At 45.1% G+C, this 12,943-nt stretch overlaps 1 protein-coding gene across 9 annotated transcripts in view; it reads right to left on the bottom strand.

Annotated features, from left to right (window-relative positions):
- Positions 1 to 2,514: 2,514 nt before the first annotated feature.
- ZNF827 (zinc finger protein 827) overlaps positions 2,515 to 12,943 on the bottom strand; it is a 174,309-nt gene continuing 163,880 nt past the window's right edge. The window contains exons 12-16 of one of the 9 annotated variants that reach the window (XR_015250190.1): positions 10,622 to 10,813; positions 10,096 to 10,273; positions 8,364 to 8,430; positions 8,049 to 8,081; positions 6,433 to 6,535 (exon numbers count right to left, since the gene is read on the bottom strand). Coding sequence is in view for 7 of the 9 variants with exons in the window: in XM_086704151.1 (XP_086560277.1) it covers positions 5,716 to 6,535; positions 10,096 to 10,273; positions 10,622 to 10,813 (1,190 nt within the window). In the remaining 2 variants the exon portion in view is untranslated. Of the gene's footprint in view, positions 6,536 to 8,048; positions 8,082 to 8,363; positions 8,431 to 10,082; positions 10,274 to 10,621; positions 10,814 to 12,943 lie in introns of all 9 variants that reach the window. The other 8 variants (XM_086704153.1, XM_086704152.1, XM_086704155.1 and 5 more) reach the window with 8 other exon arrangements.

The following is a 12,943-nucleotide window of genomic DNA, read 5'->3' as shown; positions in this document are numbered from 1 at the left end:
CAAAGGCTGATTTTTGCTTATTTAGAGAGTGATAGAATCATAGTTTATTATACGATATCTGTTAGGGGGTAGGAGTGTTACAGATCACCCAATTTAACCTATAGCTTAGGCCTCCAATTCAGGTGATCCGACTCCACGGTAATGGCCCTCAGGGTTGGAAAACACTATCTGTAATCTAGCTATTTGCACTAACTAGGGTAGAAAGCTACCTGTTAGGGATTGGCATACGGGAAAATAAGTTTGAAGTGTGAATTGAGGTGGAATCTGCTCTAGGTCAATAATTCTACTGAAAACTAAGGACTAACGAACGAATACTTATCCTAACTTATCAAAACAGAATTCCAAAGGGATACAGCAGTTGACTTTTTCCCCTTTGCAGCTCTGACCAGTGTGAGCAACATTTGCATCTCCTCTTTTATAGATCCAGCGATCAAGAAAGAATTTATCAATAGATCTGCTACCTCATAAAGAAGAGGTCTTGGTTGATGACTTGAGTCCATTCAGAGCTTGGACAGGGGAAGATTGTGCACCTTAGTCCCCACAGTCACCGCACTTTATTTACCCCAGGGACTGCTTTTTGGATACCTGCTTTGTTACTTAACGGTAGTTATTTGCAAAATAAACCTCATTTTGTGTAGGACTTTTCTGTTTTGAGACAGTGGTGTAAGTAAGAATGTTGGCTGGGGTCTCTTGAATATTTGTGGTTGGTGGCTCCTTAGAATGGAGTCCAAATCCCCAACGGCATTATTTTGTCCTGTGATTTTGCTCACAGGGCGCAAAGGATTCCAGTTCTACGTTGTCTGTCTTCTGGAAGCGGGATGCAGTCACTCAGCTGCTGTCCTCTTCCTTCCCCCCTCCCCTTTTGTACGTGAAGAGCTCCTCTTGGGTCTCCTTCCTCCCCAAGGACCGAAAACACTGGGGTGACCTGAGTTCTGTTTCAGCAACTAATGGGATGGGTCCTCTTCTTCAAATAGTTCACAAGCCCCACATGATCTTTGGCAGGTGGGGGTTCTAATATGATTAATCTGTGGGGAAGGAGGTATATGTGCTCATCAGACCCTGAGATTTCTTCCTGTGCCCGTCTGTGACCAGCACTGGGGCTCTGTTAAATTGTCAGGGACTTTTTGGTGGCCAAAAAAGAGAGCCAATCAGCCATAGACACATTATAGAAAACATGGCCTTGAGTCTTAAAGTATATTTATTTAACATGACAGTAGGAAATGTATGATTTCAGATTAAATTCGAGTAGGGGGCCACAATACTGGCTTGGAGCTGCCCACGTGCACATGCAGCATTCTACATAAGCGAAGATGTTAGAGGCTGTGGTCTGTTCCGTCACAGATGACTCCGATCCCAATCATTCCTCAGTCACTGGAAGCCCATTAGTGGAAGACGATTATGAAACTGATGATTATTTTCTTTGTATGTCTGGCTTTTCTCAACCACAGGGAAAATGTGAGGTAGGTGTGGGATCTAAGAAAAAAAATATGTGTACAAAATGAGAAGCCACCCCGGCCTATAGTGCTAGCAAAAGGCAAAGAAGTCTGACTTATTTTAATATTTTCAGTAAATATCAGCTGCCTGCAAACACAACTGATATTGAATAAACTGAGAGAACTTGATTCAATTCCCTAAAAATAGCTTTTGGACGAAAAACTGAAGGCGAAAATAGTGTCTGATTAGTAACTGGTCATTTTCAAAGTGGCTTCTCCTACATTATCTCATTTTTATGAAAAGTAAATTTGACCTTTTTAAATGCTAGAGTGAAGCAGTTCATAATTTCTTACAAGGAGCAAAGGACATTACATTTGTAAGCATGCAAGCCGTGAACTGGATAGAACATTTTCTTTTGCTGCTTATATTTTTTATCAACCATCATCGATTCATAGGGAAGATCTCTAATGAACAGAACTTTAAAATGGATTTCAAAAAATTATTGTTTCAACTTAGTGTGCGTTTCATCTTTTTTTTTTTTTTGTCTCAGTTTCTTTCTCTGGTACCTTCCTTTGAATGGTGAACTATTACTTGCATTTGGATAGATTATTATTTAGCTTGCAAAATAGACTATTTCCCCCCTCATTAAAATCTCATACTTGCCAAACTTCGTTAGGAGAAATGGAATTATTCATCTGCTTCCCCCCTGCCCTTTGGCTATGGGGTCAGTAAAATGATGTTAAGCACGAGAGGGTAGGGCTGGTGAACACTTTTAAATGTCACTACGTAATTTCAGGAAGGAGCCGGCCTGCAACTGTACTGAATGATGGATATGCTTTCAGCCTTAATGTCTATTAATGACTTACAAAATGACAGTTTGCATTATCACCATCGCTGTTCAAAACTTGCATTTTGCTATAGCTGTAACTAGAAGGGGACATTTCCTGAACTTATTTAAAATACGCTGAAAAGTTAAAATGGGAACAAAACAAGACAAATAAAACCCTGCGACTAATAAGTAGTCAAGGATGGCAACCAAGGAGAGAAAAAAAAAAAAAAAAAAAGAAAAGAAACAAAGAGTATAGCCAACCTTTTTTTTTTGTTTAATTAGAGTATATTATACTTCCAAACTGGATACACTAGAAATTGGCAATGCAACATAAGATGCAAAGAAATATACCAGTTACTGTCAAAATGACCCTGTACAGCCTTGTAATGCAAAAAGCTTTATACAATACAAATTTTCAGTAATGTACACAAACCTTGACAGTATGATCATCTGAACATAATATGAAGAATTAAAAAAAGGATAGAAGAAAGTGCTGAGAATGCTAACTGCTGTACTATATGGAAAAATAAGCTAGCTTTCATTGAAGAATGCATAGTGAAAACAGAATTGAAGTTAGTTGGCAGGTGAATTTCTCAAAGACGTTAGTGTTTTACACGGAAAGGATATCTATGGAATAATCCTTCCCTGAGTATCAAACTGCAAACCAAATTCGAGGGTATATATTATCTCGGTGGAGTCTGAAAAATGCTGTAGATTTTTCTTTATTAATAACAATAATAATAATATAAAAAGTCAAACAAACTCCAAACACACCTTTTCTCACTCAGAAAACTTTTATAATTTACCAGAAAGATTGATGACTCTTTCCAAAGTGCTAAAAAAGTTGCCCAATTACATTAAGCATAACTAAGTCATTCAAATACAAGTTCAGTGGCAAGCAGTGAAATGCATGGCATTTGAGCAGTAAACATCTCCTTCCAACATCCCTCTCAATCTTGAAAGTATCAGCCTAGGACCTCATATTGCACAAGTGGCATGCTGTAAAACCTGTAGTCCTAAATGTAGGGGCCACCCTTTCAGGTTTTTAACCTGCTGGTGCTTATGTGTGATTCACCTTTTCTGCCAGCCTCAATGGGATCACCGTGGCCCTCTATTCTGTCATCACTGAACTTGTAATTTTGAAAGCACATTAGCCAAGTGGCACATTCTCCATTATATGGGGATAAAGACAAGACTTAAAAAAAAAAAAAAAAAAAACCAACCCACCCATAAGCCCAGTATTCTTGGAGTGTATTGTCCATAACTGTCTATAGTGTCTTTTACCGAGACATTGACATGGCGAGGTTGAACATTTCTAACATAGCCAAGAACAAATGTCTCTGCTGGAGAATGACCGAGGGTTCGGGAGCTTCCTGCCCTACCTGGCTCAGCCTCCCTGCCCCTGGGGACATCTCCTTAGTGTAAACAGGTTTTCCAGGGCTGGATGACTGGCGAAGAGAAGTGTATCACACCTGCTCGGTCTGGGGGAAGGAGGATGGTATGGGGGTGGGGGAGTCCATGGTGTGGACAGATGGTACAGTCTTCTGGCTTCCTGTAGAACTGTACCAAGTTCGAGGGGGCTTTCAGTGAAGCAAACTGACTAGAGGAAGAAAATTAGGGATGCTTTTATTTTCCCCTGGTGAAACAGATGAAAAGAAAAACCCCAACTCTAGGATAACACGTGATGGAAAACAGCAATGCAGTAAGAAGGCATTCCTCTTGTACACCAGTTCGTCAATAGATAAATAATATATAAACTTTTATATTCCAATCTTTCCATTATTATACAAAGCACATTTCTTCCTGCTCTTTCAGCCTGTTTCATACTGGAAATTCTGTTGTCTTAAAAATACAAGCAATTAACATATTCTGCCAAAGATTCTTTTTTTTCTTGTTAAATCACCCTTTACTTTTTTAGGATTAGCAAAGGGCTCTGCGACCAATCCACATCTGCTTCTTGCTGCAATAAAGTGCTGCACATAAGTTGCCATTTTAATGACCACAAGATAAAAGCTTTAAATAAGGATAAAGTTAGCCTCCTAGCAGGTTACATCTACCAGGCGTTAACAAAATGGAATACAGAATTATTAATAACATGGAGAATACCACTATAGCCAGACGATCTGCAAACACAAGGGAAACTTCTCAGGGGCATAAATTGAACCGTAGGACTAAACAGCACCTTTTTGTTGGGTCGTTATATGTCAAAGAGGTTGTGACAAAATTTTCAAACATACAGTCTACTCATTCCATATAAAAGGTACATTTTCTTCCTTTTACTTTTTTTTTTTTTTTTTTTTTTTTTGCAGATGAGAAACAAAAAGTAGTGCAAGACCAAAGCACTGTGCAAAAAACTGCCGTTTCTTTTTTTTTTTTTTTTTTTTTTTTTTTTTTTTTTTTAGTCTGAGCATGGATACCCAGAATTTATCCAAACCCCTTTAATCTCCTTGGCTGGATTTATCAACCATAAAATTTTTCACTCATACAGTTTTTTTTTTCCTGCAAATGAATGGTAACCACTGAATTAATACATCATATATATATATATATATATATAATCATATATATATATAATCTGCCCTTTAACAAATGATGCAGTGTGTGCACCATACACATTGTATATGTATGAACACACACACAAAACACACAAGTTTTGTGATGTTGGCTGCAGTTCTGCGAGATATTTCTTCCAGAGGGGTCTCTTGGTTCTCACATCTTCATAACCAAGAAGATCTGAGCACAAGGTCTCTGGCACCCTGTCGGAAATCTCAAGCAGCACTGCGGGTGTCTACCAGTCCTTCATCGACTAAGCACCAGGCCCTACCACTCTGTAGCCATAAAATAGAGAGGGAAAGGTGACGAAGGAGCTCGGGGAGAGACTGTCATGGATGAACAACCCAGGAGGGAAAAGAATGTTCATCGCTGTGAAAGAAGCCAGTACAAAGAGATGTGCAATAGAAATGTCATGGCACACGACACACGGCTTTCTCTTTCAGAATCCGCAACACCCACACGCCCCATTCACCCAACAGAAAACAAAATGCACCAGTACATAAGCTTGCAAGTGCTGATTGCTATTAAGGACACTCTCTTTAGGGTCTAACAAGACAAAATTCCTTTCAGATAAAAGTACGGAGAAGGGGCTGAGAGTGGGAGTGGGTGGCTGGGGAGGCATGCCTCTGAAGGTAGAAGTATGCAGTAGGTCACCTCTCTGAAGATTGGATAAAGCAGCTTTCAGGTCAATGCAATAGGTATACACACAGAGCCAATTCTCTATTCCTTACTAAAGATATACAGTACACGTGGTTCAGACCCAGGGCGGGTCTGTAGGTTTTGCAGCAACATACACCTGCTGGGGTTGTGTTTAAGTTTTGTGGGTTTTTTGTTTTGTTTTGTGTTGTTTTCTGTTTTTGTCTCTGTCTCTTTGTTTTTGGTACAGAACACGGCTGTCCTCAGACAGTCTCTGCTCTTTCTCTTAGTCCGAGATAGGCGAGGAAGGAGTGTTTGGGTGAGGGGATGCTGGGAGGCGCAGTCTGAGGTCGGGGAGGGTGGAATGTGAGATCCAAGTGGTTCTTGGGGTATAACATTGTCAAGGGAATGAGATGGGCAAAATCCGAGTTCCGGTACTTGTCAAAGCGCAAAGGGGAGCCGTTGAAGGCCAAAGCCTTGAGTGCCAGGTTGGGCTCTGAGCTGCTGCCGTGGGCAGCCGACAGGGCCACGGTCTGCAGAGCCTGGGAGGCGGACATGACCGACAGGGGAGACAAGAGATTCCGGGAGCTCCCGACGACGAGGAGCGGGGCCCCGGGGCCGGCTGGTTCCTTGGGGGCCGGACACAGGCCCTTCTTGTCCTCCTCGGGGCAGTCCCCACTCTGGTGCTTCTTGACGTGGCGGCTGAAGACGAAGGGGTGTGTGGTCTTGAACAGGCACTCTTCGCAGCTGAAGGTCTGGCGTGGGGCGTGTTTCAGCTTCTTGTGCAGGTTGAGATTGTCCTTGCGCTTGCAGCTGTAGCTGCACTGGTCACAGTGGAAGGGCCGCTCCCCGGTGTGGACGCGCACGTGCTCGATGAGCTTGTTGGCGGTCTTGGACAGGTAGCCGCACTGGTCGCACTTGTAGTGGTTGCCGAGGCGATGCTCCCGGGTGTGCGTCTCCAGCTCCAGCTGGTTGGCCTTCACCGTCTGGCAGATCCGGCACTTGTACTCCATCTTGTAGTGGGTCTTGAGGTGGCACTCCATGGCAGCGGGGCGGTTGGTGGAATAAATGCAGAATGGGCACCTGCCGGGGGGGGGGGGGGGTGAGGGGGGTGGGGTGGGGGAAGCAACGAAAGGGGAAGGTTCAACCGGACAGGTTCTGCTGCGGCCCTGCCTTTACCCTCCTCGCCGGCCTCCCCTCACGCACCCCCCCCCCCCAAACTCTGAGGCCTGGCCTGCCCCTGCCCCTGCCCAGCCCAGCCCTGCCGCCTCTCCGGGGTTAAGACGACCCGCTTGGCTCTCTCTGCCGACAGAGCCGTCCCCACTAAGGAGCCGCTCTGGCAAGGTACGCTCGGCCTACTGTGGGTCTCCTGGCTGGATCGGTGAGCACCAGCCCGCAGGAAGGGGAGCAGAAGAAGTGCGAGGAATAAATAAGCGGTTGCTCCCCTCCGTCCTCCCCGCCCGTCCCCTCGGAGCCCTCCCCGCCTCCCACCAGACATAGCAGAGGTCTAAACCTCATGACCTCCCCTCGAGATGGGAGCAACACAAAGAATCGACTTTTCATGCACCACACCAAGCACACGCAGAAAGGCTAAGAGTTTTGAAGAACAGCTTATAGGGGGAGAGCTACCTCCGGCAAACAGAAAGTCATAGGGGTCAGAATCGTGCTTATTGAGAGGGTTGTTAGGATGAGAAGGCCTGTGTGTGTCTGTCTGTGTGAGTGTGTGTGTCTATACATAGGTCTGAGCTCCTAAATCCTGTCTCCTGCAGTCCTGGTTCTCCATCGGGGAAGGCAGATGCGGACCAGGATGGGGCGTGGGAGAGGGAGGCCCACCCACCAGCCCATCACTAATGAGGGATAAGGAGGGAGGGAGGCGACTGCTCTCTGGACTTTGAAGACATTATTAGAAGATTATTACATCATGGAGATAATAGCAATCCAACTGGATCATGAATTCTCAGTGGGCAGGACCATATCTTACATTTCTTCTGCGTTCTCTGCAGTGCCTGGTAAAGTACTCAGCACACGGTAGGCACTGATTCATTACTGGACTGGTCTCTACAACATAATTCTGGCAGATTCTGGTCCCAGCTCCGTCACCTCATTGGGCTATATCTGGATGTGCCCTGGGACCAAGCCTGGGCCTCTCCGTGGCTCGGTTCCTCCATCCTAGGCAGTGAGGCTATGCCACCCCCAAGCCTCCTGGCTGTCCAGAGGGGCTAGGAGGAGCAGTGAGGGCATGTTTACAAATTCTGCTGAGCTGCTCTTTTGGAAGCCGCAAGGCTCAAGTTGGTGGCTGACAGGATAGCTGTAGCGTGTTTGCTCTCTTTGCACAAAGAATGCAAATGCAAAAGTGGCTGCCTCAGCCCTTGCTTGGCACCTGCGGGGCAGGGCCCAGGAGTGGTCTGTCCTCTGAGGGTTTGGAGAGGTGTTCAGCAGAGCCCAACACAACCAAGTGCACCGTGCACTGCTCCTCAGCGCCAAGCTCGCCGTTAGCCTTTGAACCTCAGCTCACAGAAGAGTGCACACGAGAGAAATATAAAGCCCATTCCCAGGTCAGGTGCACACACAACCCCTACGCCAAGCTGGGCCTTACCTAGAGGAGTCTGAAACTCACCACTGTCCTGAGCTACGGCAAAAGAAAAATAATAGTATAATCTTATTTGATCTGCATTATGAACAGGATATAGAGTACAAGCAGTTCCATCACAGAAAAGCAACTTAGACATCGGCAGTCTGTTTCATTTTAAGGACATTTCTGTGACCCACAGCTCAATCTTTCTTTCGCTGCTCAGGCAAAGTGCTAAGGGTTTTCTGTGCTCCCGTTATTTATCGTAAAGACACTCTCTCAGGCAAATTAATTCTCTGATATGGCAAAGGGAAAACAAAACAAAACAAAACAAAGACTCACTGTATAGCCAGAAGGCATTATCAATTTTTTCAAAGTATTCTTCTACTTGGTCATCCTAGAACATAAACTATTACACAGGGGACCGTTAGCACCACACCGGAAGTGTCTGTACTGGCAAAAGCATCAGCATTCACTGTGCATTCTCCCCAATGGGTCGGAGGCTCGGGACTCTGTAGGTCCCCAAGGAAAGGCTAACTGACAAAGCCACAACTGGCAGGGGCCGCAGAGTTGATGGGTGTGACGGGGCTACTGGGAAGGGCAATGAGTGCTAGTCCAACCACGGAAGTACATGGCTTTTTTTTTCTTTAAATAAGAGTAAACAAGTATTTAGAAAGGGACAGTGGGAACAAACCAAATCAAATTCCCAAATAAGCGCTTGCTGGGCATTTCCCATTTATTGGCTGTCTCGGATTATAATCTCCCCTCCCCCATCCCTGCAAACATCCCCTCCCCCTCCCACTTAAGTGCCCCAAGAGTGAAACAAAACGGAATTGGACAGTAGGTGCTGCTCCCTGACTCCTCTGTTTCGTCAAGTTTTTGAGGAGGGTGCCTCTGACCAGGCAGGAGCTTGGAGGAGTCAACCCTGCATTGCTCCCGACATTCGACCCCCAGGTTGGCCCCCAGGGTCCTTTTGGGTCTCTCCATCCCTCACCCATTCAGGAGAGTCATGCCACCTCTCTGGCAATTTGTGAGTTTCAAAGGTAAAAATGGTTAAAACAAGAGGTTCTTTTTTTTTTTTTTCTTGTGTCAAGTAAAATATAAGTTTTCATTCTTTTAATTACATGGTTATTTCAGCTAAACATGAATAATTGTGCCTAGAAACTTGTGTGTCTTCCTGTACTCAACGACGTATGCTTCCTTCTCTACTAGGTCATGAGTGCCTTGTGAACAGGGGCTGATTTCGGAATCACTGGGAAGATTAAATTCTGGTAGTGGTAGGACATAAATTTCCTGAGGGTGGAAATCACGTTTTATTCCTTGTTTGCCCTTCAGCACCTATTATCAAGCCAGACACACCGTGTGTTTGATAATAACTGATGGGTCTCACTTCAGACCAGAGGGCTTCTTGCAAATATTGGTTAATGATGATGCTTGTGGTCTAGGTCTTTGGGGACCTGTGAATAATGTGTGACTGGAAACGTCAGGTCTCATGAAGGCTAGCCAGGGAGATCCCAATCCCAGTTCCTGGGAAGGCATAAGGCACGTCTGCAGGAAGACCCGAGGCACATGATCTCTGCATGAAAAACACTGCCTCCTGCCTGTTCGAAAAGGCAAGGATCCAATAGCTGGGGGTGTTGTGCAGATGGGGTGGTCGTAATGCTTGTTTAAAAGATGTATATGGCGAATCATCTAAAAAATAGAAATGGTGAAGTGCTGTGACAGCGTAATGACTTACACCTGGGGACACGAACCCCCAAGTCCATGAAATCAAGTCTGAACAAAACTCAAGCAGTGTAGGATGAGTCTCCCCCTGCATGCTGGGCTCCTCCGCCAGGTCCTCTTGCTTGCCAGGAATCCTAGGATATTGGTGAAATGGATTCTCCTGCTGTGTCTGCTGGACCCCTGAGCAACAAGTCTAATTCACATCCAGCGAAAGGTAGCTGACTAACTGGCCCCATGCCAAGCTCTCCCTCTCGATGACCCCCCAAACCTTCGGGGAGGGGCTGGGATAGGGATGGGGAAGGGTATTAAATAACAACACAGTAAAAGGTTCTGTACTTGCTTTCCTTACTTGAGCCCACCGGTGGGGACAGTGTGGCATTTCTTATGCTCCAGCAGCTGTTCAGGTGTCTTCATGAACTTGTGGCACACGTCACACTCAAACATCCGGGTGATAAGGTGTATCTGCAGGTGGCGCTCAAACATGTTCTTCGTCTTGCAGACAAAGTTGCAAAAAACGCATTCGAACCCTGAAAGGACGGGAGCTGGGTGTGCGGGTGCACGTGGCAGAGGGGCAGGAGTGGGACAGACATCTCACTGTTTCTCCTCCTCCCCTTTCAGGCACCGCGCCCAGCATCTTGGTGGTAAAAGGAGTTGAACGTACAGCTCCAGAATCAATGCCACACTGCCCATCTACCCACCCTGTATTTGGATGCCACTAAAGCCAAAAGAAATACACATTTTAGGCGACAGCATTACACTGCTCACAGGTCGAACATCTATTTTCCAACATCACTCCCCTCAAGGGCTGATTTGTAAGGCTGGGTCATCCTCCCAGACTGGGGAGGACCGCGCAGGCCCGCAACCTCCTCCCTTACCTTTCTCTGGCTTTTCCTCACTATTCAGTGAGGGCTGGCTCCCAGGCACAACAGAGATGACCAGCACGTTGTTTCCACTCTTGTTTTTCTGGGAGCTGTCTGAATCATCTTTGCTGTTGGCTGAATCACTCAGAGCTGAGAGGGAGGATGAAGAGGGGCTATTTGATTCACTGGGGGTCTTCCTGTCTTCTCCTGAAAACACAAACAAAACCCCCAAAGCCAGGTCTGTTATTTAGGAGATGGTAACCCTGAAATAACAGCAATTAGGGGTGGGGGAATTGGGCTTCATGGCTGCATCATCATTCAGGGAACACAAAGTGAGGCTTCTAGAGCTCTCCTAGTGCACCGACTGGGATCTCAGGTCTCCGTCATCGATGGTGATGACACCTGTGGTACTTGGGAACTCTCTCATGCTTTGAATGCATGATTTCATTGTATCTTCTCAAAAATCCAATGAGGCACAATGGTTACCATCCCCATTTTACAGATGAAGGAAGGGAGGCACAGTCAGGGCATCTTGGCCTAAGTCACATGCTAGGAAGTGGCAAAGCATAGATTTCAGTTGGCCCTACTCCAGGATCCATGCTCTTTATCAGTGCACTGGACTCTCCCTCAAGACCAGGAGTGAACCGGTCAGTGGGCCATTAAAACCCAGTGTCAAGAGACTAATGCTTCCATTCAAGATGAAGTGTTAGGGACTGGATTTACCATCGCGACTGAAACAACTAGAACAAAACCAGACAAAATATATCAAACAAGAGTTTTTGTTTTTGTTTTCAAACAATCGTTTTTACAGCGTTGAACATCAGGCACTGAAGAGTGATCCCTGAGAGACAGGAAAGAAAAGAGGTGGCCTACTTCCTGCCTTAAGAGACTTTAGTCTCCAGGCTGCAGTGCCCATCAGTTTCACTGAATTGAGGAAACAGCACTGAGGGTCTGGGGAGATCAGTATGGCTAGACTTCACAGAGCAGGGTCTAGAGAGGGGAGGTTTCCCAGAGGGGAGAGAGCAGCACAGAGGAAGAACTCAAAGACCTACAGAGGGTCCCCCATGAGTATTCAGTGGAGTAGGGACCAAAGCACCTGTGTGAGAAAACTACCCAAGGCTGGAGAGAAAAAAAGGCTTAGAAAACAGTGAGTGCTGTTTCCACTAGCTAAATTTGAGAAACTCATAATTCCCAGGACACTCGGTGGGAAACTGAGGAAGATCTCTTAGTAATGGGTAGTAATCAGCCCTAGGTTGACCACTGCTCCAGACCTGCCTGACAAGTCACAAAAGCCAGACACAAAGGAATCATAGTTTCCAAGTAATTAACTGTACCCTAAAACAAAGGTCAAGAATGTTTATAGGAGTATAAAATAACCAGTACCCAACAAGGCAAATCACAATATCTGACATCCAAATAAAGATTAGCAGGCATGCCAAGAAACAAGAAAACGCAACCTAAAATGGGGTAATCAATCAGTCAAAGCTGACCTAGAACTGACACAGTTGTTAAAATGCGCAGACAAGGACATAAGAACAGTTATTATAACTACATTCCATTCCAAATATTAAAAAAGTTAAATAGAGATTTGAAAGATATAAAAAAAAAAGATCCAAATCAAATTTCTAGAGAGAAATTTACAAAAATTACAATGTCTGAGATGAGAAATACGCTGGATGGGGTTACCAGCAATTTAGACATGGCAGAAGAAAAGATTAGTGGACCCTGAAGATAATAGCAATAGAAATTATCTGCAATGAAACAGAGAGAGAAAAGAATCATAAAAATGAAAAGAACATCAGTGAATTGTGGGATGCCTTCAGATAGCTTCATATAAGTTTAATTGGAGTCCCTGATTGGGTGGAAAGGGCAGTAAAATTTGAAAAGGCCAAAACTTTTCCAAACTTGAGAAAAACCATAAACCCACAGATCCAAGAGGCAAAATGAACCCTATGCATAAGAAAGCTGAAGAAATTGGGGAACTGGGGTGGTTCAGTCGGTTAAGTGTCCAACTCTTGACTCTTGATTTCGGCTCAGGTCATGATCCCAGGGTTTTGGGTTGGGTTTGTCTCATGTTGGGCTCCACACTGGGTGTGGGGCCTGCTTGGGATTCCCTCTCTCCCATTCTCTCTGCCCCTCTTCCACTCACGTGTGCACCTCTCTCTCTCAAAAAAAAAAAAAAAAAAAAGATGAAATCTATATCAAGGGCTATCATAATCCCATTGCTCAACTAGTGATAAAGAAAAAATCCTACCAGCAGCCTGAGGAAGAAGGATACATTATGTGCAGAGAACAAAAATAAGGATGACAACAGATTTTTCACTGGAAACAATGCAA

This window comes from Puma concolor, chromosome B1 (assembly GCF_028749965.1).
Source record: "Puma concolor isolate L17-30 chromosome B1, mPumCon1.1.hap2, whole genome shotgun sequence".
NCBI lineage: Eukaryota > Metazoa > Chordata > Mammalia > Carnivora > Felidae > Puma > Puma concolor.
Note: the sequence above shows the minus strand (reverse complement) of the source record. Positions and strands in the feature narration are given on the sequence as shown.